At 48.7% G+C, this 25,223-nt stretch overlaps 1 protein-coding gene across 1 annotated transcript in view; it reads right to left on the bottom strand.

Annotated features, from left to right (window-relative positions):
• CHST7 (carbohydrate sulfotransferase 7) overlaps positions 1–21,656 on the bottom strand; it is a 41,662-nt gene extending 20,006 nt beyond the window's left edge. Inside the window, exon 1 of the mRNA XM_003135049.4 lies at positions 19,948–21,656. Within this exon, the coding sequence (XP_003135097.2) occupies positions 19,979–21,439 (1,461 nt within the window). The 5' untranslated portion in view covers positions 21,440–21,656 and the 3' untranslated portion in view covers positions 19,948–19,978. The remainder of the gene's footprint in view (positions 1–19,947) is intronic.

Genomic DNA, 25,223 nt, shown 5'->3' with positions numbered 1-25,223 from the left:
ACATAAAAGCAAAAATAAATCAATGGGACCTAATCAAACCTAACAAGCTTTTGCACAGAAAAGCGAATTATAAAAAAAAAAAATGAAGAGAAGACCTACAGAACGCAAGAAGATCTTTGCAAACAATGCAACAGACAAGGGCTTAGTCTCCAAAATATACAAATAACTCATACAACTCAACAACAACATAAAAAGACCCAATCGAAAAGTAGGCAGAAGACCTAAAGAGACATTTCCCCAAAGAAGATATATGGATGGCCAGCAGGCACATGAAAAGATGCTCAACATTACTAATTATCAAAGAAATGCAAGTGAAGCCAAAGAGGTTGGACTCACTGATAGTTAATTAGAAATGCATAAGTTTGTCATTGATGTAATATCTATTCTAAATATTTGGATTTAAGTTTTTACAATCAATGCTTATAAAATGAACACATGAAAATCAAAAAAAAAAAAAAAAAAGAAATGCAAGTGAAAACTACAATGAGGTACCACCTCACCCTGGTTAGAACGGCCATCATGAATAAGTCTACAAATAACATTCTGGACAGGGGGTGGAGAAAAGGGAACCCTCCTTCACTGTTGGTGGGAATGTAAATTGGAGAACAGTATGGAGGTTCCTCAGAAAATTGAATATACAACTACCATATGATCCAGCAATCCCACTCCTGGGCATATGTCCAGACAGAATTTTCACTGAAAAAGATACATGCACCCCGATGTTCATAGCAGCACTATTCACAATAGCCAAGATATGGAAGCAACCTAAAGGTCCACTGACATATGAATGGATTAAGAAGATGTGGTACCTATCCACCATGGACTACTACTCAGCCATAAAAAAGAACGAAATCATGCCACTTGCAGCAACATGGCCATAACTAGAGATTCTCACACTCAGTGAAGTAAGTCAGAAAGAGAAAGACAAATACCAGATACTATCACTTGTATGTAGAATCTAAAATATGGCACAAACGAACATATCTACAAAACAGAAACAGATTCACAGACAGAGCAGACTTGTGGTTGCCATGGCGGGGGGGAGGGGGAGAGGAAGTGGGAGGGACTGGGAGTTTGGGGTTGGTAGATGCAAACTATTCCTATTAGAATGGGTAAGCAATGAGGTCCTACTGGACAGCACAGGGAACTCTATCTAGTCGCTTGGGATAGACCAGGATGGAAGATAGTACAAGAAAGGGAATATATATATACAGGAATGACTGGGTTACTTAGCTATGCAGCAAAAATTGACAGAACACTGTAAATCAACTATAATTTAAAAATGAAAAATAAATAAATAGAACAACATAAGCCTTCTAGGAGTTCTCTCATGGTGTAGCAAGGCTAAGGATCTAGCGTTGTCATCACAGCGGCTCAGGTTGCTGCTGTGGTGCGGGTCCAATCCCTGGCCCAGGGACTTCCACGGACTATGGGCGTGGCCAAAAAAATTTTCTTAATCTACCTGAAAAGCTACTTTTCATAAATTATTATTATTTGCTTTTTTAGGGCTGCACCCACAGCACGTGGAAGTTCCCAGGCTGGGGGCTGAATCAGAGCTACAGCTGCCAGCCTACACCACAGCCACAGCAACCTGGAATCTGAGCCGAGTCTGCAACGTACACCACAGCTCATGGCAACGCCGGATCCTTAACCCACTGAGCGAGGCCAGGGATCAAATTGGCATCCTCATGGATACTAGTCGGGTTCTTTAAACGCTGAGCCATGGAGGGAATTCTCCATAAGTTCAAATTTTTTATCAAATTGCCCAGCCAAACGACGTGAGAGGAGAGGAGAGACAGGTGCTCTGAAAAGAACTGCCACTGCCTCTGGGGTATTTGAAGAATAGTTCTGAAGTCCTGCTAAGCCAGGCTGGGCACAGGCGGCAACCTCCCGAGGCCCTTTCTTCCCATTAGAAATGGGTTCTCATCATCTCGGTTTGGTCTCAATTCCTAAATGTCACTGCACCAGGACAGGGATGCTCATTAATTTTTTTGGTGCTTAAAACAAACATGTCGGAGTTCCCATCATGGCTCGGTGGTTAAGGAATCCGACTAGGAACCACGAGGTTGCGGGTTCGATCCCTGGCCTTGCTCAGTGGGTTAAGGATCCGGTGTTGCCGTGAGCTGTGGTGTAGGTTGCAGACGCGGCTCAGATCCCTCGTTGCTGTGGTGTAGGCCGGCGGTTACAGCTCGGATTCAACCCCTAGCCTGGGAACCTCCATATGCCACGGGAGCAGCCCAAGAAATGGAAAAAGACAAAAAAAAAAAACAAACAAACATATAAACATGTCCATGAATTCTTAGTGTGATGTTCCCCCAAATTCTTAAGCCCCTTAGATATGGGATTAAGAATTTAATGAATTCTAGACCCCGCTCTTCGTAATACTATGGGGCCCTACTCATTTAGACCTTTGAAATAGTCAATTCTGCGGGCACATTTTAAAACTGAATGCTTGGGTTATCAGCCAGCTACAGGTACCCAGTATCCAGCTTTACCCTTTTTCCAACTGCTAGGTGCTTAACAATGTAGAATTACTTTTTTTTCTTCTTTTTTGGCCACCCCATGGCATATGGAGTTCCTGGGTCAGGGATCAGACCTAAGGCACGGCGGCAACACTGGATCCTTAACACACTGTGCCAGGCTGGGGATCGAACCTGTGTCTCAGGGCTCCCAAGACACCACTGATCCTGTTGCACCAGTGGGAACTCCTAGAATTACATTCGAAGTTACTAAACTTCTGGTCATTCCTAAGTCAAAACTATTTAAAGGAGTTCCCTGATGGCCTAGCAGTTAAGGATCCCATGTTTTTCCTGCTGTGGCTCGGGTTTGATCCCTGGCCTAGGAACTTCCACATGCCTCGAGAAAGGCCATAAAGGAACTATTTAAAGACCTATCCTATATGATAACTGAGATAGATAATTTAAAAAAAAACTGTCTCAGTGGAACTAATTTCTAGAATCAGAGAACTCTGTACATCATTTTGTGAAGTGTGTATAAAAGGCTTTTTTTTAATATGTGGCACTGAAGTGTGAAGTCATTCCTTAATACTCAAATAATTCCCAAAGTCACTTGCACTTTTCAAAAACAGGTTGTGTAAGAGTTCCCTCTTGGCTCAGCGAGTTAAGGATCCACTGCTGTGGATACAGCTGTGGCCTGGGTTCAATCCCTGGTCTGGGAACTTCCTCATGCCTCGGGTGTGTGGCCAAAAATAAAATAATTTTTTAAAAACAGGTTGTTTATAAGACTCAAAGTGATAGTCCCATGCGTTGGGTGTATTTTATGCCCTTTGCTACAATTCCCCGGAGTATTTAAATGACCAGCTGGGCCCTAAATGCAGCTGGCTGACCTCCTAAAAGCCTCAAAGGGAAACTTCATTCCAGGCTGCAACAACCTACGGTCGGCTTGGCTGAGGCTCCCCGGGGGCGGGCGGAGTAACTCAGGAAGACACACTCTTAGCATTTTAATCATACTTTTGTCAACCTTCGAAGCAGGGGTGGGGGGGGAGGGGGAGGAGAATCAACTTCCTCCTGCCGGCTTTCAAGTTTGAGAACAGAAGATTCAACCAAATCAACTGGCCTCCCAGAGCAGTCTTCCCGGCCAGTTTCTTTTTTCCTTTTTTTTTTTTTTTTTTTTTTTTTGCTTTTCGGCATATGGAGGTTCCCAGGCCAGACCCGGCCTACACCCCAGCTCACGGCAACGCCGGATCCTTTTAACCCACTGAGCAAGGCCAGGGATCGAACCCGCAACCTCATGGTTCCTAGTCGGATTTGTTTCCACTGCGCCACGACAGGAACTCCACTCCGGGAATGTTTCGAGTCAGGGGCCAGCCCAGGGCCTCCCCAGTGGCTCTGTGACCCTGTAAGGGCACCTCCCCTCCCTTCCTTAAGTTGCGCTTGTAGATTTCTCCCCAGCCTTCGTTCCTTCGAGTTTTTCTCCGTTTTGCCAGTCTGTCGCTGCCCACGCACTTGTGCCAGGTGGGGCGGCCCGGGTTCCCCAGCAGGAACTATTTCACAGATGCTAAAAATTGGTGCCTGGCCTTGGCACTTGGGCGGTGGGAGCCAAGGTTTCCGGGAATTCAGTGGGAATTACCTTCCAGCCTATTGTAACCACCTTCCTCCCGGACCCGCTGCAGAACAGATGGGCTGGGGACAGGCACTAGCCTCCTTTTCCACGGGCACGCGTTCCTGGGGGGTCTTCTCCCAACATCCTACCCAGAAACTGCCCTGAGTGGGTGCAGTTACCAGCTAATCTTAATCTAAATTTCATCTGCTATCCCCAGGTTAAACTTTCATCCCCTTCCTGTTTTCACATCAAATGAATTAAATGAAGTGCCAAGGAAAACGGAAATGACTGACAATGTTTGTGACAATAGAGCCATTAAGTTGTCCCTTTAAAAAAAAAAAAAAAAGGGAGCTGTGTAGGGATCATGTTAAAATAATACTTGAAATACCGGAAATGTCAAAGTGCAAACACTCCCTCCCTGGGACTCTAAAGCACAATGTAATAGGAAATATTAAGTTTGCTAACACAACCGGGGCCCCCAAATAGCCTAGGACTTTAAGCAACATACATCTTATAACGGGTTTCCAGACTTTCCATTTGCAAAATTAAGCGGCCGGGGATGCCAGGATATTGGCATTAGTCAAGAATATTTTCAGGTCGGTTTCATGCAGGAAACAATTTTCCCATCAGGTGAAAACGGACTGAGTGAAACAAAACGCAGCAAACCACAACAAAACATGAATAAGCCTAACTCTTGCCCAGGAAGCGAAGGGAGAAGCGAGGAGAGAAGCCACTTGCCTGGCCCCAGGCAGCCCATGTCCAAGGCTAAGCCTCACTCCCACCTCCCTGCCTGCAGTGGGGAAAGAGGACTCACTTCTTGGCTCTGGACTTCAGAGTAAAAGCTCATCTCATGGGACCCATTAGTCAAACCCCAGGGTCAGCCAGTGCAAAAACGAAATGGCCATTTTCCTAATATAAGAGAATAAAATAACAAATGTTGCCAGCCTTACACCCACTCCCAGCTCAAAATTTCCCAAGTTTCTGAGCTCACTTCAGAACAAAAGGAATGAGCTCCACAGGAGTATTGATAAAAATTGTAAGTGGGAGTTCCCGTCGTGGTGCAGTGGTTAACGAATCCGACTAGGAACCATGAGGTTGCGGGTTCGATCCCTGCCCTTGCTCAGTGGGTTGGGGATCCAGCGTTGCCGTGAGCTGTGGTGTTGGTTGCAGACACGGCTCGGATCCCAAGTTGCTGTGGCTGTGGTGTAGGCCGGCGGCTATAGCTCTGATTCGACCCCTAGCCTGGGAGCCTCCATATGCCACAGGAGCGGCCCTAGGAAAAGGTAAAAAGACAAAAAAAAAAAAAAAAAATTGTAAGTGGTGACTTTGCCTAGTTGACTTTTGTTTTTTTGTTTTTGCCTTTCATTGAGTTGTTCTGAGATGCCTTTTTTTTTTTTTTTTTTTTTTTGCTTTTTAGGGCATATGGAGGTTCTCAGGCTAGGGGGAACAACTGGAGCTACAGCTGTCGGTCTACACCACAGCCACAGCCATGTAGGATCCGAGCCGTGTCTGCAGCCTACACCACAGCTCCATCCAATGCTGGATCCTTAACCCACTGAGCAAGGCTAGGGATCCAACCCGCATCTTCATGTATACTAGTCGGGTTGGTTTGGGCTGCTCCACAACTCCCTGAGATACAATTTTAATTAACACACATAATTGCTTTCAGGAGTAAAGTTGTTCCCAACTCAAATAAAAGAACAGAATTAGTATTTGCCATCTACCAAGTGGGGGTGGCAGGGGTTAGTGAGGGCACTGGGGCAGGGAAGTGACCCGAGCTTGGATCTGCCATTCAGGCAGCCCTTTGGCTCCACAGAGTCTATGGGTCAATGGAGTGGCTGAAGGTGGGGTGGGGGGCGCTGGGGCCACCCTTGATCAGTTTCAGGATTCACAGGTTAGGATGGCTCGTCAGGGTACAGCGTCTGGGCATCGGCCTAAATCTAGCCCATCACTTCAGGTTCCCTCTCCCTGCAGAGTGGGTATTGTGTCTGCTCTACGCTTTCCTAGCCCTGCCCACAGTCCAGTGAGGATAAAATGGCCCCATGGCCAAGAGCAGGTCAATGATTGCCCAGGACACTGACACACATATGCCACTCCTCTCCTGAGCCTGTAGGGTTGCCAGAGACTGCCACACTTAGAAGCAGGACATGGCTTTTCCTAATCTCAAAACTATTTCTCTTCCCCTTTGGGTTTTTTTTTTTTTTTTTTTTTTTTTTGTCTTTTTGCCATTTCTTGGGCTGCTCCCGCGGCATATGGAGGTTCCCAGGCTAGGGGTCCAATCGGAGCCATAGCCGCCGGCCTAAACCACAGCCATGCGGGATCCGAGCTGAGTCTGCAACCTACGCCACAGCCAGATCTTTAACCCACTGAGCAAGGCCAGGGACCGAACCCGCAACCCCATGGTTCCTAGTCGGCTTCACCAACCACTGAGCCACGACGGGAACTCCCTTTGCTATTTTTAATTAATTTTTGTCTTTTTAGGGCCACACCTGCCACATATGGAGGTTTCCATGCTAGGAGTCGAATCAGAGCCACAGCTGCGGGCCTACGCCACAGCCACACCAGATCTGAGCTGCATCTGCAACCTACACCACAGTTCACGGCAACACTGGATCCTTAACCCAACTGAGCAAGGCCAGGGATTGAACCTGCATCCTGTGGACGCTAATCAGATTCACTTCTGCTGAGCCACAACAGGAACTCCAAATAATTTATTTTTGATGGCCGCACCCGTGGCATATGGAAGGACCCCGGCCAGGGATTGAATCCTCCGAGCTGCAGCTGCAGCAGCGCTGGATCCTTTAACCCACTGAGCTGGGCTAGGGGATCAAACCTGTGCTCCACAGCAACCGGATTGTTGCAGTGGGATTCTTAACCCACTGCACCATAGCGGAAACTCTCTCTCCCCCCTGCTGAGAAATAAACATAAATCTAAAAAGCATTCAGTAATGCTGGGAGTTTTGCTATTCTTGGGGAGGGCTGTGTTTATTTTCAGCCAACCGTCTCCTTTTTTGCAAAAAAAAAAAAAAAAAAATCCCCCTGGCCATCCCCAGCTGAGGGGATGGGGTGCGGGAGGGGAGTGCCCCGAAAGGCAATGGCCTATAACTTTTGAGTTGTTTGCTGAACCTGAAAAGCGGGCTGGTTTCCCTTTTCACATCTGGGTTAGTGATATCCTTTATTAGAGGAAGAGACAGCATCTATTTTAACACTTCTAAAAATGTGTATATTTAACGTACAACAGCTCTAGGCTGTTTGAAAGGAAGTCCTATTTTTAAAACGTCATCTTGATTTGAGTGTTTTTGGCTTACTATCTCTCTGAGGCAGTACTGAGTCCTTTTTGGTAAACTCTGGTCTCAAGTCAGGGGGCGGGGGCGGGGGCCAGGGGGACATTTTTCCTTGCTGTTCACCCTGATCTGTAAGTACATCAGAACCACCGCAGCCTGCCTCCCAGTTCACGCCAGAGGCTGCTCATAACTTTCTGCAGTTTGTCATCCTTACAAAAAAACTCTGGGTCTCCTATCCACTCTCCACTCTCCCACACTTTACTGTAATGTGCTATTTTTGCCTTTCAGTTGGGCCGGTGTCTCTGCTTCCAGACTGCTAGTTACCATGACCAAAATGACCTTAACCACATAATATTCATCTCTCCAAGCCGGCCCTCTAGGTCTTTGGGATTTCAGAGTTGAAGCTTCTTGCAGGCGGGGCCCAAAGACTGCCCCCTGTCCTCACCACTCTCCCTGGGCCTCCTGGGGCTCCTCCTAGCACTCCTGCCTGCAAGTAACCCTTAACAGCAAGGGCTTCCATTCCACAGTAAAAAAAAAAAAAAAAAAAAAAAAAAAAGGTCTAGGGAGTTCCCTGGTGGTCTAGTGGATAGGATTCGGCACTTTCACTGCTATGACCTGGGTTCCATCCCTGGTCTGGGAACTGAGATCCCACATCAAAGCCACTGCATACCACAGGGGAAAAAAAAGAGTCTATCTCAGCAGCTGTTTTTGGAATGCGACTCTACAGCAAAGTTCCCTGTTGCATCTATTTCAGGGGAGAGGAATCTGCTCACTCTGGCCATCACTGAGGTCACATGTGTTGGTCATCTTCCACAGCTCCTTTACCCCCAAATTTCAAAAAGTCACTGTCAGCTGCCACTTGGCTGTCTTCTCAGCATCCAGCATGATGGCCCCTCATGTAGACAAGGCCAGCTGCTGCCAAGGCCCAACCCAGCCCCTGGCTTGGTGCCGAGCTGAAGGCTTCCCATTCCCAGGAAGATATCACCGAACTTGGTGAGTTTGCTCCAACTGAAACTGCTTCCTGTTCAGCTCCCAAATAGTTCTCCGCTTCCCTGTGTTCTTGAACTTGGGCCAGAGCTGTTTCTTCTGTTCTTTCTTTCTTCTGTTTCTTCCCTACTGTTTTGTTTTTTTTTTGTTTGTTTGTTTTTTGTCTTTTTGCCTTTTCTAGGGCTGCTCCTGTGGCATAGGGAGGTTCCCAGGTCTAAGCAGAGCCACAGCCACCGGCCTATGCCCCAGCAACGCGGGATCCTTAACCCACTGAGCAAGGCCAGGGATCGAACCTGCAACCTCATGGTTCCTAGTCAGATTCGTTAACCACTGTGCCATGACGGGAACTCCATCTTCCTCCTGTTCTCATTCTAGCCTGCACCTGAGCAGAAATGGTTCTTTCTGATGGAACATGATGGAGGATAAGGTGAGAAAAAGAATGTATATGTATGTAAAACTGGGTCACTTTGCTGTACAGCAGAGATTGACACAACACTGTAAATCAACTATAATTTTAAAAATTAAAAAAAAAAAAAGAAACGGCTCTTTCAATAGGGCAAGTTCCTCGGTTCCATCAGGAAGCGAGAGGATGAGGGGGCCCAGGAGACCTCACAGACACCTCACCGAGCACAAAAAAGCAAGGCCCATCTGGCTTTTTTAGCTTCAGTCTTTTCTGCGTTGCTTATGCTGAGAGCAGGCTGAGAAAAGGCATACTGAAGAATTTTAAGCCAGCTGCGTATAAATGTTTTTTTAAAAACATCGCTCCCGACTATTTATATTACATTTATTTTCGTGGGAAGCAAAGCTCTGCCCAGCCTAAAAAAGCCTCTTTGCAGAAAACCCGCTGAATTTTGCCTGTTGCCTCAACTACAAATGGTCACATCTGCCCTCCCCCGCTCCCCCAACAAAGAGGGCTCTCAGGAGTAGACAGAAAATGTATAGAGCTCAGCTTTATTTAAAATCAGCCTAGGAGTTCCCATCATGGCACAGTGGTTAACGAATCCGACTGGGAACCATAAGGTTGCGGGTTCGGTCCCTGCCCTTGCTCAGTGGGTTAAGGATCCAGCATTGCCGTGAGCTGTGGTGTAGGTCACAGACGTGGCTCGGATCCCGCGTTGCTGTGGCTGTGGTGTAGGCCGGTGGCTACAGCTCCGATTGGACTCCTAGCCTGGGAACCTCCATATGCCACGGGATCGGCCCCAGAAATGGCAAAAAGCCAAAAAAAAAAGAAGAAGCTTGCGACAACCCGATGTCCTGGGGAAGTGTGCTTTTATCAAGGGATGATCATTTTCATTCCAAAATCATATCCAGTCCTTCAGAAGAACCACAGAAATGATGCTTTGCAGATCCAGGTGCATTTAAGAAGGGCTAGGAAGTTGATTTCAGCTCAGCATCTGGTTACCACAAAGCTGAGGTGGGAGGCAGCCCTGCACTGTCTGAGATGAACCATAGGGTCAGAGAGGGCCAGGGCGCTGGGAGAAAGGATTTTCCACCCAACAAATAAATAAAATGCTTGTGTCCAAAGTCTAGGAAACAGACGCTCCAAGATACAAGTGGTGGGAGCGAAAGCTGATGCAACGTTGAGCAACTCAATGGCTCAAAATGTAAAAAAGCCTATATACCCTTTGCTATGTATGGTCACCCTGCTACCAAGCAAATTGCTATACTATAGAAATTTTTCCTACAGATGTAATTACACTGTAGGCAAAGGATGCTATTTAAAATGCAGTGATACGATGTTGAGACTAGGAACTGGTTAAATAAGTTACAGTATATTCCTACAGTGAAATACTAGAAAGTTATTAAAAAGAAGAAAGTATGGGAGGATTTTTTGTTTTTAGGTTCTATTAGTTTTATTTCTGTAACCTTTATTTATTTATTTTGGCCACACCCACAGCATGTGCAAGTTCCCAGGCCAGGAATGGAACCTGTGCCACAGCAGTGATAACACTGGATCCTTAACCCACTGATACACCAGGGAACTCTGATAACCTTGAAATCATACCTCACAAATTGAATTTTGTCACAACTGGATTCAAGGATTTAAGGAAAGCAGAGGAATCAAGTTCACTACTTTCTGAAACACTGACACACAAAAAAAGGGAAGGGAAGAATTACTTAGAACAGATTATTTACAGAAGATCATCAGAAAAATCCCTAAACAAAAGCTAAACAACTAATCATTCACTTTAATGCTACTCGGTAAAGGATTTTAAATCAATTTGCTGGCATTAGGTTTCTTAAGTCACAAATCTTTCCCTAAACATTACTGATCCTTTGCCAAGGGATAAATGGATGAATTCAGCAGTACCTTACGGCGTAGCAGCTGTTAGAACATTCCATAGAAAAACGGTGAATAATTTTGTAAGAACATGATGGCAACAATTAGCTACCAATATTCTCAGAGTTTCCAAGTGCCGAAAGCATATACAATTTTAGTCTAGAAAAAGAAATCCATTTTATAAAATTAAGCTTTAGATCAAAAAGCTCCCCTCCCCTTTTTAATGGATGCTCCCAGGCCAGGGATTGAATCCCAGCCGCAGCTGCCACCTATACCACAGATGTAGCAATGCCAGACCCCTAACCCACTGCTCCGAGATCAAACCCGTGCCTCCGTAGTGACCCAAGCCACCACACTCAGGTTCTTAACCCACTGCGCCACAGCAGAAACTCTGAAAAGCTTCCCTTTTTAACAGGCACAAGGATCGGAAAACAGCCCCCAAAATCTCATGAAACAACTTACAGAAAGAAAACCATGCCCTATAGTTCTGAAATGCAGTCAGTACTGGGACTCTTCAAAAACAGGCGATAGACGTGCCCTCAGCTGCTGGCCAGGTGGGTAGGTGGCTGAGTGGTGAACGTGCCCCATGGCCATGCTCTCTCCATCACCCAACTTCAAGTGCTCGTCCAAGATAGTGATGAGCTCATCATTTAGAATCTGGAAATTGTGAACTGAAATTCTCTCCACCATCTTCTTCAAAGGCACTTTTTGGTTGTTGTTACTGCTGCCTTTTTAGGTCTGTACCTGTGGTATATAGAGGTTCCCAGGCGAGGAATGAATCAGAGCTACAGCTGCCAGCCTACGCCACAGCCACAGCCCCACCAGATCCGAGCCGCCTCTGTGACCTACACCACAGCTCACAGCAACGCCGGATCCTTAACCCACGGAGTGGGGCCAGGGATCGAACCTGCGTCCTGCATCCTCATGGACACTAGCTGGGTTCGTTTTCTCTGAGCCACAGCAGGAACTCCAAAGGCACATTTTTGATCACCTCATCTTTGCCATCATGTTTCTGGACTTTAGGCAGATGATAGCAGAAATCTGGTACCGCACAGCCCCCCTCCCTGTCGCCTAAGAATAGGGGGGAATGTGAGGTGGTGCAGCCAGTGTGGACAACGGCATGGAGCCGTCTCAAAAAGTTTAACATAGAACTACCATATGATCCAGCAATGCACTCTTGGGTATTCATCCAAAGGAAATGAAAACACTGCCTCGAAAAGATTTCCACGCTCCATGTTCACTGTAGCATTATTTACAACAGCCGAGATACAGAAATAACCTATGTGCTCAGTGATGGATGAATAGATAAAGCAAAGGCGGTATATATGCATAAAGGGAATATTAGTCATAAAAAATGAGATCTTGGGAGATCCTGTTGTGGCTCCGTGGAAACGAATCTGACTAGCATCCATGAGGACATGGGTTTGATCCCTGTCCTTGCCAAGTGGGCTAAGGATCCCGCGCTGCTGTGGCTGTGGCGCAGGCCAGTGGCTACAGCTCAGATTCGACCCCTAGCCTGGGAACCTCCATATGCCACGGGTGCAGTCCTATAATAATAATACTGTATTGTATATTTTAATCTTGTTAAGAAAGTAGATCTTAAAAGTTCTCATCACATTATAACTATGTATGGTGATGGATACTAACTAGATTAATCACGGAGGTCATTTTACAATACATACAAATATTGAATCATTATGTTGTACATTTGAAACCAACATTTTTGGTCGATCGTATCTCATTTTAAAACTTTTTAAGGAGTTAAAAATAGAAAGATTTAACTAAAAAAGGTACATGTCTGTTTGAATTTGCATGAAATATTTCTAGACATATGTCACAAGAAACGCAGTGGTTACTTCTAGCAAGTGAGAGTGGCAGGTATTTTTTATGTCCTTCTAAATTGTTGAACTATTTGGTTCACCACATACTTATAGAATTTCTAAAAAAATTTAAATGCTAGTTTTGAAAGAAAGAGCACCTGATTCTAATCCTCTGGCTGTGTTATCCTTGACAATTACTCAACCTCTCTGAGCTCGCTTCACCATCCATAAAATGAGGATGCCACCCTCCTTCTAAAGCTGAGATAAGGACTAAGACAACGTGCATTACGTAACACAGTGCACAAAACAAGCACTCGATAAATGTCACACCTCCCCTCTTAGTGCCAGGAAAACTTGGAAATCCTCTTAATTCAACCTCTTTTTCTTTTTTTTTTTAAACTACTCTTTTTCATTTTATTTATTTATTTATTTGTCTTTTTGGCATTTCTTGGGCCGCTCCCACGGCATATGGAGGTTCCCAGGCTAGGGGTCCAATGAGAGCTGTAGCCACCAGTCTACGCCAGAGCCACAGCAACGCAGGATCCCAGCCGCGTCTGCAACCTACACCACAGCTCACGGCAACGCCGGATCCATTAACCCACTGAGCAAGGGCAGGGATCGAATCGGCAACCTCATGGTTCCTAGTTGGATTCGTTAACCACTGCGCCACGACGGGAACTCCTCTTTTTCTTCTTGATAAGAATGCTAAAGCCAAAAAGGTTTAGGGACCTGCCAAGGTCGATCATGTAGTAACCAAGAAAGCCAGGCTCTGATGCCTGGGTTCCTGCACCCTAGTATGAAAACTGATTTCATATGAGCCAAGGAATGACTGTTAGCACCCTATGGCCACACCTCACTTTGCAGGAGCAGCCTCCTCCCCTGCCTCACTTGCCAGACTTGATGAGTCTTGATTTTTCCTAAACACCAACTCCACCATCAACCAAGGAGGTCCTGCGATGAAAGCAGCCCGAGGGGGAGCTCCAAGAATGTCTTGATCAAAGATAGCACCAACTTCACAAGGGAGCAATAAGAATTTGGACGTGGGTTTTTTGTTTTGGGTTTTTTGTTGTTTTGTTTGTATGCTCTTTAGGGCCACACCTGCAGCATATGGAGGTTCCCAGCCTAGGGGTCAAATTGGAACTGCAGCTGCTGGCCTATGCCACAGCCACGCCAGATCCCTGACCCACTGAACGAGGCCAGGGATCAAACTCACATCCTCATGGTTACTAGTCGGGTTCATTATCGCTGAACCACAATGGTAACTCCAGGACATGGATGTGTTTTTTTTTTTGTTTTTTTTTTTCTTTTTTTTTATTGTTTGCACCTGACTGCATCCCTGCCGCTCAGGTACCCATCTGTGGGGATACACAACCCCCCCCCACACACACACACCCGCCAACATCCAGCCCTCTGGCCTGAATACAGTACCCACATTGATTTATATTAGGAATTTGAACAAACTTTGTTGAATGAGAAATTCTATGTAGGAACAACATTTAACAACTGTTCTTTAGCAGTACAGACTGTCATATAAGCAAGAGCTTCCCTTTTCAGTGACTTTTATACGTAAGCTGTTTGGGGCACAATATCTTGATTAAAATGGAATGACTTTCAAAATGCTTTGTTAGGGATTTGGTAATGGCTGGTCATTTCTTTTTCCATTTCCTTACAGAGAAAACTTTGCAATTGTTGGGGTTTAGGTTATAGCACATTTACTTCCCTTCTTAATTTCATTCAAAAGGTCCATCTAGGAGTTCCCATCGTGGTTCAGTGGAAATGAATCTGACTAGCATCCATGAGGAGGCAGGTTCGATCCGTGGCCTCGCTCTGTGGGTTAAGGATCCGGTGTTGAGGTGAGCTATGGTGTAGGTCGCAGATGCGGCTCGGATCTGGTATTGCTGTGGCTGTGGCATAGGCTGGCAGCTGTAGCTCTGATTCAACCCCTAGCCTGGGCAACTCCATATGCCGTGGGGTACAGCTCTAAAAAGACCAAAAAAAAAAAAAAAAAAAAAAGTCCATCTATCTTGTCAAATACAAAGACCAAAATGTCTTAAATGCCTATGGGAATGCAGTGATGCTTGTTGCTGTTGTGATAGTGGGAAGATAAGCTGGTGAAGGAGAAAGCCAAGAAGATGGAGATGAGGGAGAGAGCCTGGGTTCTTGGTGACTTGGTTTGGTGCTGGGGTCCCCACTCAGCTCCACCCCACCCCCAGCCCTAAAAAAAAGCACACCAAGGCCCTCCATGTCAAATCCAGAAGTCACTCAGGTTGATGCACATGTTGTCCCTGTCGATGGCTGAGCTTGATGCCCAGATGCCTCGGGCAAAGGACAGCCATCAGGAGGCTGTAGAGTCCTCGGCTTTCCTGTGTAGCTGCTGTTGGCAGCGCTCAGGGATGGTTTACTGGTTTGTTCAGTGTTTGGAACATGTTAGTAAGAAAGCTAAGTGTGATTCTCACCCAAGACCAGCCTCCAAGCCCAGCTGTGGTGCCAAAGGTGTGCCAAGAGGTGGTAAGGGCAGCCAGGTGAAGGTGTGTTATAATGGAGAGATTCTGAGCTCTGGGGTCTAACACCAGCACTGCTCTGTCCTTGGCAACTGTGACTTTGGGCAAATTGCTTGACTTCTCTGAGTCTTAGATGCTTCATCTGTAAAATTGATAATATGTCATGATGAGAGAAACGTTCACATACTGAGATATGGGGAAGTCATTCTGGCTTATATAAAATTTAACCTTAAATTTTTTTTTTTTTTGTCCTTTTGTCTTTTCTAGGGCGGCACCCATGGCATATGGAGATTCCCAGGCTAGGGGTCAAATCAGAGCTGTAGCCACCGGCCTACACCACAACCACAGCAACGCGGGATCCGAGCCACGTCTGCAACCTACACCACAGCTCACGACAATGCAGGATCCCCAACCCACTTAGTGAGGCCAGGGATCGAACCCGCAACCTCATGGTTCCTAGATGGATTCGTTAACCACTGAGGCATGATGGGAACTCCTTAAATTTTTTTTTTTTTTTGGTGGTGCCTATGGTATATGGAAGTTCCCAGGCCAGGGATCAAACCCATGCCACAGCAGTGACCCAAGCTGCTCCAGTGACAATGCCAGATCCTTAACATGCTGTGCCACAAGAGAACTCTGATATAACTGGAATTTTTTATTTTATTTTTTTGAGGGCCACATTGGGGCACATGGAAGTTCCCAGGATAGGAGTCAAATGGCAGCCACAGCTGCCAGCCAAGCCACAACCACAGCAACTCCAGATCCAAGCCACATCTTCGACCTACACCACAGCTCGTGGCATCGCCGGATCCTTAACCCTCTGAACGGGGCCAGGGACTGAATCTGCATCCTCATGGATACTAGTTAGGTTCATTTCCACTGAGCCACAGCAAGAACTCCCTTAACTGGAATTTTATGCTAACTAAAACAGCCTGCTTATGGCCTATCAAAAATACACTGACATCTGCTTTAATTATTAAACCAAAGGGTGCATTCCCATATGTTCACAGGAGCACTAATTTTTTTTTTTCCAGCCTCACTTGAGGCATGTGTAAATTCCCAGGCCGGGGATCCAACCCATGCCAAAGCAGTGACAATACTGGATCCTGGAGTTCCCGTCGTGGTGCAGTGGTTAACGAATCTGACTAGGAACCATGAGGTTGCGGGTTCGGTCCCTGCCCTTGCTCAGTGGGTTAACGATCCGGCATTGCCGTGAGCTGTGGTGTAGGTTGCAGACGCGGCTCGGATCCCGCATTGCTGTGGCTCTGGCAAAGGCCAGTGGCTACAGCTCCGATTCGACCCCTAGCCTGGGAACCTCCATATGCCACAGGAGTGGCCCAAAGAAACAGCAAAAATACCAAAAAAAAAAAAAAAAAAAAAACTGGATCCTTAGCCTCCAGGCCCAGGAACCCCAGCAGCACTATTTACAATAGCCAAGACATGGAAACGACCTAAATGTCCACAGATAGATAAATATATAAAGATCTGGTATACGCACACACACAATGGAATATTACTCAGCCAAAAAAAGAATGAAATAATGTCATTTGCAGCAACATGGATGGACCTAGAGATTATCATACTAAGTATGTCGGAGAAAGACAAATATCATATGTTATCACTTATACGTGGAATCTAAAATACGACACAAAGGAACCAACCTATCTACACAACGGAAACAGACTGACAGAACAGCCTTATAATGGGAGAGGGGTGGGGAGGCATGGACTGGGAGTTTGGGATGAGCAAATGCAAAGTATTACATGTAGGATGGATAAACAATGAGGTCCTACTGTATGTAACACAGGGAACTGTATTCAATGTCCTGTGATAAACCATAATGGAAAAGAACATGAAAAAGTGTGTATAAACGTGTCTAAACACATCACCTTGCTGTGCAGACGTTAACACAACATTGCTAATCAACTGCACTTCAATAAAATTAAAAGTGTCCATTGACCTGAAGTCAAGAATGTCCATGTTAAAAATAAAGACGAAATACCTCCCTTCCTGGGAGTTCCCGTCATGGCTCAGTGGTTAACGAACCCGACTAGCATCTATGAGGACATGGGTTCAATCCCTGGCCTTGTTCAGTGGGTTAAGGATCTGGCGTTGCCATGAGCTGCGGTGTAGGTTGCAGATGCGGCTCAGATCCCACATTGCCGTGGCTGTGGCTGTGGCCTGGGCCGGCAGCTACAGCTCTGAATGGACCTGTAGCCTGGGAACCTCCATATACCATGGGTGTGGCCCTAAAAAGACAAAAGAAGACCAAAAAAAAAAAAAAAACAAAAAACAAAAAACCTCTCCCTTCCTGGACACCAATGCGCTGGTACCCCTTTGATGGTAAGACTTTTTCCCCAGGTGCTAAGACCATACTGACTCACTGCGTACACACTGATTTTTCTTTTTCTTTTTTTTTTTTTTTGAAACCTGACGTCATATACCCCTGACTTGCTTAGTATTCTTTGATCTGACAGGATATAAACCTCGGCTGAAAACCATGCTTCTCCGGAGCAGTTTCCGAGCGTTATCTGAGAGGCTGTCTTCCGGGCTGTAGTCCTCAGTTTGGCTCAGATGAAACTCTTTTCTATTCCTAGGATAGACTTTATTATTTCCATCCACAGTCATGACAGGGATTTACCCACAATGCCTCACTCAATAAATGGCACCTAAGATCCATCCTCTTCCCTTCCTGGGAGTGGAGGGTGACAGACGTTTGGAAACTCATCAGTTGATCAGTAACATTAGCTTTCTAGGAACCAGGAATACAAGCATTTGAATAAATCCACTGGTTGGTGGTGGCATAGCGAGTGTCTGATAATTCCAGCAGAAATGCAGGAGGAAGCGCTCAGTCACTAGAGTATAAAAGAGCCTAAAGCTTGTTCCCAGATGTTCCTGCAGCAGAGGAAGCCCCATCGGCTCTTTCAAACCGCAGCAGGGATATCTTGCCCTGTAGTCACTGTCACGGGCGCAGACTCTAACCTCCTAGAGGATGAAGCCTGAGTCCTCTGACCCTCCTTCTCCACTCACCTTCTGACCTCACCCCAGTCGGTGTTCAATAAATCTTAGTAAAAATGGAAGGGAAAAAAAAGGTAAAAGTTTCTGGGAGACTGTCAGTTCTTTTTTTTTTTTTTTTTTTTTTTGCCATTTCTTGGGCTGCTCCCATGGCATATGGAGGTTCCCAGGCTGGGGGTCGAATCAGAGCTGTAGCCGCCAGCCTATGTCACAGCCATAGCAACTCAGGATCCAAGCCGTGTCTGCAACCTACACCACAGCTCATGGCAATACCAGATCCTTAACCCACTGAGCAAGGCCAGGGATCGAACCTCATAGTTCCTAGTCGGATTCCTTAACCACCGAGCCAGACAGGAACCCCCGAGACTGTCAGTTCTTAAAGCCATAAAATGCTGCAGCAATCTATCCTGGAGAGGCGTTCCCTCCGATCTGTGAGGAGGGTGAGGGATCATTATGTTGTTACTTACATCTGTAAACACAAGATTAGCAGATGAAAGGATGTTTTTGTTAAAATGTGTCAAGTCACCCAGTGCCTTTTACCCCCCACTCTGGACACCGGGAAAGATGACAGACTTCCTAAGTAATTACAGAAACTACGAAAACCTGCTTGATGACCAATAGAAAAATCAGTCTGCCTCTGCAATCGCTCTGAAACTCTGGCATCATTAACAACAGAATCCGTTTTCATTAACATCTTCAACTTTGGCCTCAGAGCTTCATCCAAGAGGAATACTGAATGGAACTATAAACTAATGAATGGAAACTTAGGTCACTTCCGCCCACCCGGCACTGCTTTTCCTCCTCCAGACTGCACCGTGCAAAAGGCTGCACCCTTCCCGCTCTCGCCAAGTTTGGGGAAACGCATTCCCAGGCCACCTACATGACGCCTGAGGTCAGCATCGCGCAGAACAAACCCCTCCCTCAGCCCAACGAACATGCTGATCCGGACACTGAACTCATTTTGACATCCGTGAAGCCCCATTTTGGCACCTTAGGCTATCTTGGGGTATATGATTTACAGAGAAAGAAAAAAAAATTGTCGGGCGGGGAGGGAATGTCTTTTCACAAAGCTCCTACTGCGAATCCGGGTTCCATCTCTCAAGGGGACGGGGTGGGTGGGTGGGGCAAAGGCCCAGGCCTGAGGTCCTGTCCACACTAGAGGAAGCAGACCAGGCAGCTTTTGTGACCTGATGGGAAAGGGATATGGTCAAATATCCTGCGAGCGCCAGCCACTGGGGGCAGGGACGGGGGCGGGGGAAGCCACCACTCGAACCAGGGGAAAGCAAAGTCCATCCCACGCCCATATACCAGAGCCTGGGACACACACATGTGCAAAAACTGTTGCAAGCCGGGGCCTGCCTATGCCTGTATGCTAGGTAAATTGGAAGGTCAGCCTCGGAGTCTGCAAGTTAGGCAGAGAAGAAATAGGAAACAGATGAGGGGTAGGTAGGATAAGAGGCAATTAACTCCCCCACCCCCAAATTCTGCTTTCGCCTTTCTCTGTGCCTGCAAACACTGCTGCAAAAGATTTCCCCACAGCACAGACCGGCATCTAGATAAAGGCAAACCATCCACCTCAAATGGTCCCCGAAATTCTATACTTTTCATGTCAATTTCCAGTCTCAAGTTTCCTTATGACTTTCAAACCCTCTCGACTCAGCTCAGACCGAGGATACCCCTCTTCCCTCTCCCTCCCCCCACTACCCCCTCTTTCTCAACAAAGGATCCTACCTGTTACTTCATAGGGAGGACTGAGAGCACGGAGACCTAGGTTCCGCCTCAGCCATACTTCACCTCTCGCTTCTCAGGGTCTCCTCTGGAGACAGGTAGTTATGCTAGAGATCCCGGTGACTCCCCTAAATTCCCCTACCTGGGATTCCTCTCCCGCTGGGATCTATTTGATAGGGTGAGATCTAGAGACGGCAGTCCTCCCCTCCCCCTGATCCAAGCTCCCCAAGACCCTTTCCGGCCCCCACTTTGCCCCGAGACCACCTTACCCGGATCCACCCGGGGTGCACGGGTGTGGTTCTACGTGGCGCCGTCAGCCTCCATCTCCAGCGGCGTCTCCTCGTCCTCGGACGGCTCGGCGTCGCCGTCTTCTCCGCTGCGAGGGTAAGCCAGCAGGCGCATAGCTGGGGCGCAGGCAGCCTCCACCTGGCGCACCTGCTCTCGGCTCAGGCGCTCCCGCCAAGCGTGCACGGCCTCGCGGGCGTCTCGCGCGGACAGGTGGAAGGGCCGGTCAGCGCCGTAGGCTGCGCCGCGAGTCATGTTGAGCGCGAAGGCGTCCAGCGCGGAGAGCGCCCGCAGTCCCGCGAAGCGCTGCAGGCGGCGCAGCTGGGCGCGCGGCTGCCGCACCAGGTCCTCGTAGCGCAGCCACAGGTAGCGGCGCTGCAGCCAGGCGGGAGCACCGCGCGCGAACAGCAGGTCGCGCAGCCAGGCTTCGCAAATCACCTCGAGCGCGCCGGTCAGGAAGAAGTCGGCGCGCGGCGCGGCGGGCAGCGCGCGGGAGGGGGCCCCGGGGCGAGCGCCCACGCCGTGCGCCAGGAGGACTCGGTGGAAGCGGTCGCCCCTCTGGCGGGTGCGTAGCACCTGGATGCTCTCGCGCAGCAGCCCCTGCCGAGACTTGAGGCGCGAGTTGTGCACCGCCCGCGGGTCGCGGAAAAGCTGCACCACCTTCAGGTTGAGGCCGGGGTCGCGCAGCAGGGGCACCAGCACGCCCAGGTCGAGGAGGCGCACGTCTTTGATGACCACCACCGGATACTTGCGGCACTCGGCCTCCAGGGCTTGGAGAGCCACCGGTGGGCAGCTGCGCTCGCAAGCGGCGTCCTCAACCAGGCCGACCTCGGCGCGGGCCCGGGGCGCGCCAGGGCACAGCGGCGGCGAACAGATGACCTTGTTGGTGCGCCAGCCGAAGAGGGCGGCCGTGGTGAGATTGGCCGCGTCCGGGGCGCGCGCGGCGGGGTCCCCCGGCGGCGCGTACAGCTGCAGCACCGAAAAGTCGCAGCGGAAGAGCGAGCGCAGCATGTCTCGCAGCGCGCCTTGCAGGCTCTCGGCGTCGCCCGGATACAGTGCCTGCCACAGATGCCACATGGGCTCGTACAAGTAGAAGACGTCCGGGTGCTGGTTAAAGAGCTCGCCCAGGAACGACGAGCCGGTGCGCCAGGTGGCGTGCACGTAGATGTGCTGCTTTTCGCGAGACACCGCTTCCCCGACGGCGCCTTGGAGGTTGAGAGGAGACCTGGGGGACACGCCCGCGCCCCCATCAGCGGCTGGCCGCGCCTTCGCGCCCTGCTCGCGTTCGCCCGCCGCCGCCGCCTCCAGGCTCCACACTCCCAGGCTGCGCTGCAGGCCCGGGCAATGCCCGGCTCCCTTGTCCCCGTCGCGGCCGCCGTCCAGTACGGAGGGGACAAGCAGCAGCACCAGCGTGTACAGCACCAACAGCAGTGCGAACTTGCAGTACTCCCGGCGTCGCCGCCGCCGCCCCTTCATCGTTCACCGAACCCCTCCAGAGCGGGTGGGGCGCCCTTCCTCTTCCCTTCCTCGGAAATCCCGTCCGGAGTCCGCTCCTCTGGCCTCTGGAAGCCCCTCTGCCCCGGGAGGAGCGGAGTCACCGGAGCTGTGCATCCACAAGGGAAAACTGGGGAGGCGGTGGTGCTAGTGGCGGCGCCCCGGCCCTCTCCCGGCTCAGCGCTGGAGAGCCGCCTATTGGCCGGCTTGGCAACGGCCCGGCCCGGCCCGCCCCGCCTTCCACCCAGCAGCTCCCCCCACCCACCCACCCCCGCCTCTCTACCCGCCCGGGTTTGCCCAGGGCTCCGCCAGATCTGGGCGGGGCGCGCCGAGCCAAACCCCACCTTTCCCAGCCGCCCCCCCCCCCCCCCGTAATCAAGTCAAGTCTTCATGAATTCACTTCAGGCAAGGGAGGGGCTCGTGTGTACAGAATGTACCCAGCGACTGGACGTGGACCCCACCCGGAGAACTCCACTGCCTCTCCTGTTTCATGTCCGCTGCTTGACCATCATCTCTCGTAAGCAGACTCGCCTCCACACTATTTAGAACCGGGCCCCTGGTCCCTGTCTACATCCAGCGCCCCCATCAGCCTGAAGGAGGGTGTTACTGAGTTCTGGATGGAAGCACTTCTCTAGGATAAGACCGAGACTGCATCAGAGCATCGTGGTCCAGAGGAACTGGAGGCACTACTTCATTGGCGCAGAGCATTTCATTGTTAAGGTGTAGCCTTTGTGGAAGGGTAGGTGTTGCGTTCCTCAGAGTTTTGCCTGCTGAGGGCCATGCACTTTTTACAGACATTCTGAAGATCGGTTTACTCGTTTGCAGAAGACAGATAATTTTTAGTACCTCCATACCTTCCGGTGTGAGATTTTGAAGTCCTTTGTTAGCACAGCATATAACCTTGCCTCTGATGACACACCCGAGCAAGACACATTTACAGAATCAGAGGTAGGATGGTGGAATGTCTCAGCTGCCGTTTAAAAGGACCCATAAGGAGAAACATCTACACTCAAGGATGGATGAAAAAGGGACAGCAGGTTCAAGAGGTGAATTTTTTGTTGTCTGAACCTGCAGCATGCAGAAGTTCCCAGGCCAGCGAGCGGAGCCCCAGCAGTGACAACGTGGAATCCTTAACTTGTTGGACCACCAGGGAGCTCCCAAGTGGCAGATTAAGTTTAGAGTGCCTGCAATCCAAAAACTAAAAAGGCTAATTTTTGCTGTTTCAAGAGATAATGAACACCCCTTGGGGGAGGTGTTGTAAGGTTAGAATAGAAAGCAAATCTGCTCATCTCCCCCAGGGGAAGGTGTTCACACTCGAAAAGTTACAACATCTCCAAAGATCTTCTCCTCTGGTCTTTTCCAACACAGAAACGACTCCAGCTCTGAAATCACGAGCTCAAGCCTTTTGCTTTTCCCCACAATTCCTTCTCCATTCAGCCACTGGTTAAAATCCTATTTTCCAATCCTATTTTCAACACCCCCCAACTTTCTTCTAATTTTGCATATTCAGCTGAGAGCGCCCAGATCATTATTTTTGAATAACGCTTCTAACCACTAACCGAAACTCCCTAGCCCCCCGTCTTTCCTTGACTCACTTAGCAACATCCTCCAAACCCTGCTCTTGGCTTTCTCTGTGCCGGCAAATTACTATGGCAAAAGGTTTCCCCAAAGGACAGGGTGGCATCAAGATAAAGTCATAATCATCAACTCGAATGGTTCCCCCCCAATCCTATGCTCTTCGTGTCAATCCCCAGGCTCAAGGTGCATCCTGGCTTTTGCAAATCTGCTCTTCTCTGAAGGCAGCGTGCCTCTGTTACCCCTCTTTGCCCACTCTCAACAGGTGACCTTACCTCTTACTTCATAGAGAAAATGAAATGGTTGGACACTCTGGCTTTTCTACTACTGGACCCATATGTCCACTTCTGTACCCATCTTCTCCTTTGTGGCAAGCATATTACTTCCAGTATTAATCCCTAACTTTTCCTTCCTCATGTCTTCACTTTTTTAATTTTTTTTAAGGGCCGCACTCATGGAATATGGAGATTCCCAGGCTAGGGGTTGAATCGGAGCTGGAGCTGCTGGCCTATGCCAAAGCCAGAGCAGTGCCAGATCCAAGCTGTGTCTGTGACCTACACCACTGCTCAGGGCAATGCCAGGATCTTTAACCCACTGATCGAGGCCAGGGATCAAACCTGTGTCCTCATGGATGCTAGTCAGATTCGTTTCCACTGAGCCACGATGGAAACGCCCCCCTTCTCTCCTTTTATAAGCAAGTAGGCAGCTGTGCACTCACTTGCGGGGAGGGATATGGCTAGGCAGAATGCAAACAGTTGCTGGTGTTTTCTTTCCGAAAGCCTAAACTCCAATACTGGAGAGTGTGGTAGGTTTTTAAAACCATCACCAAGTTTCCCCTCCTCCCTCCATGTCCTTTGGCAGTGCCTTCCTACACCGACCCTGGGATGGCCTCATGACTTGCATTGGCCAGTGGACTAGTAGCCAACATGACACAGGCAGAGGCTTGAAAAATATATCCAGGAATTCCCGTTGTGACGCAATGGGTTAAGAAGCCGAAATAGTGTCCATGAGGATGCCAGTTCAATCCCTGGTCTCTCTCAGTGAATTAAGGATCCAGGCACTGCTGCAAGCTGCAGTGTAGGTTGAGATATGGCTTGGATCCTGCATTGCTGTGGCTGTGGCTTAAGCCAGCAGCTGCAGCTCCAGTTTGGCCCCTAGCCCTGGGAACTTCCATATGCCATGGGTGTGACCATTTAAAAAAAAAAAAAAAAAAAAAAAAAAGGAAAATGTTTCCATTGGGATTGTCCCCTTGCTCTTTTGCAGACCCTGAGACTGCTGCATGAGGAAGCCTGGGTCAGCCACATGGATCAGAGACTAAGCCATCCCAGCTGAGGCCCCCAGACCAACCAGCCTGCCCACTGCCACACAGGGGGGAGACTCGCTCAGACTGATCTCCAAGAGACAGCAGTGAGTGATGGCGTTAAGAGAGCTCTTAATTCTCCGCTCAGGAATTGAACCTGGGCAGCCTGGTTAAAAATCAGAAATCCTAGCCACTAGACTAGAGGCTAAAAGTGGAATTGCCCTGATTCTTGCCCCCTGCCCGGTTGAAAGCAAGAATGTTTCAAGGAGGCAAAGACTGTAAAAACAGGCACAACGTTTGTTAGAACCACAATATACGTGGGAGAGCACACAGAGAAGTAGTTTATCTAAGACAGAAAGGCAGTAATACACACCCCAAAGAGGAGCAGCGAGGGTACCAGCATCCTCAATGAGGGGCGCACCCGAGAGGTGATTTATATCACTTTATATAGGACAGTTTTCCGGGTCTTTGTTTACCTTTGGCCAAGTAGCTGATTTCTCACACCTGACTGGACATAGGACCCTCCCCAGTATGTGTGTGCATCTTTTGGCAAAGATGGATTCCAGAGCAAAGGGTGCCGGGATAGTATCAGGACTTATTACCGCCTGGCGCCCCCTCCCTTTCTGACCCCAGGAGTCTTACTGCGCATGTGTAATTGGGGAGCTCTCCTTGACCCCAGGAGTGATGGGTCATCTTTTCTACTCCAGCAGAGCTCAGCTTCTGCAATTAACTTTTTCCTTGAACTGTCAAAGAGAGACAAGGCCCATGTATTGGGCTTAACAAGTCCCAGCTGTTCTCAGCCCAGGGGCCCATCTACCTCCTATCTCAACACCAGCCCTTCTCAAATTTGATGTATATATATGGAAACCATCTGGGGATCTTGCCAAAAGG

Source organism: Sus scrofa, chromosome X, assembly GCF_000003025.6.
Source record: "Sus scrofa isolate TJ Tabasco breed Duroc chromosome X, Sscrofa11.1, whole genome shotgun sequence".
In the NCBI taxonomy this organism is placed as follows: domain Eukaryota; kingdom Metazoa; phylum Chordata; class Mammalia; order Artiodactyla; family Suidae; genus Sus; species Sus scrofa.
Note: the sequence above shows the minus strand (reverse complement) of the source record. Positions and strands in the feature narration are given on the sequence as shown.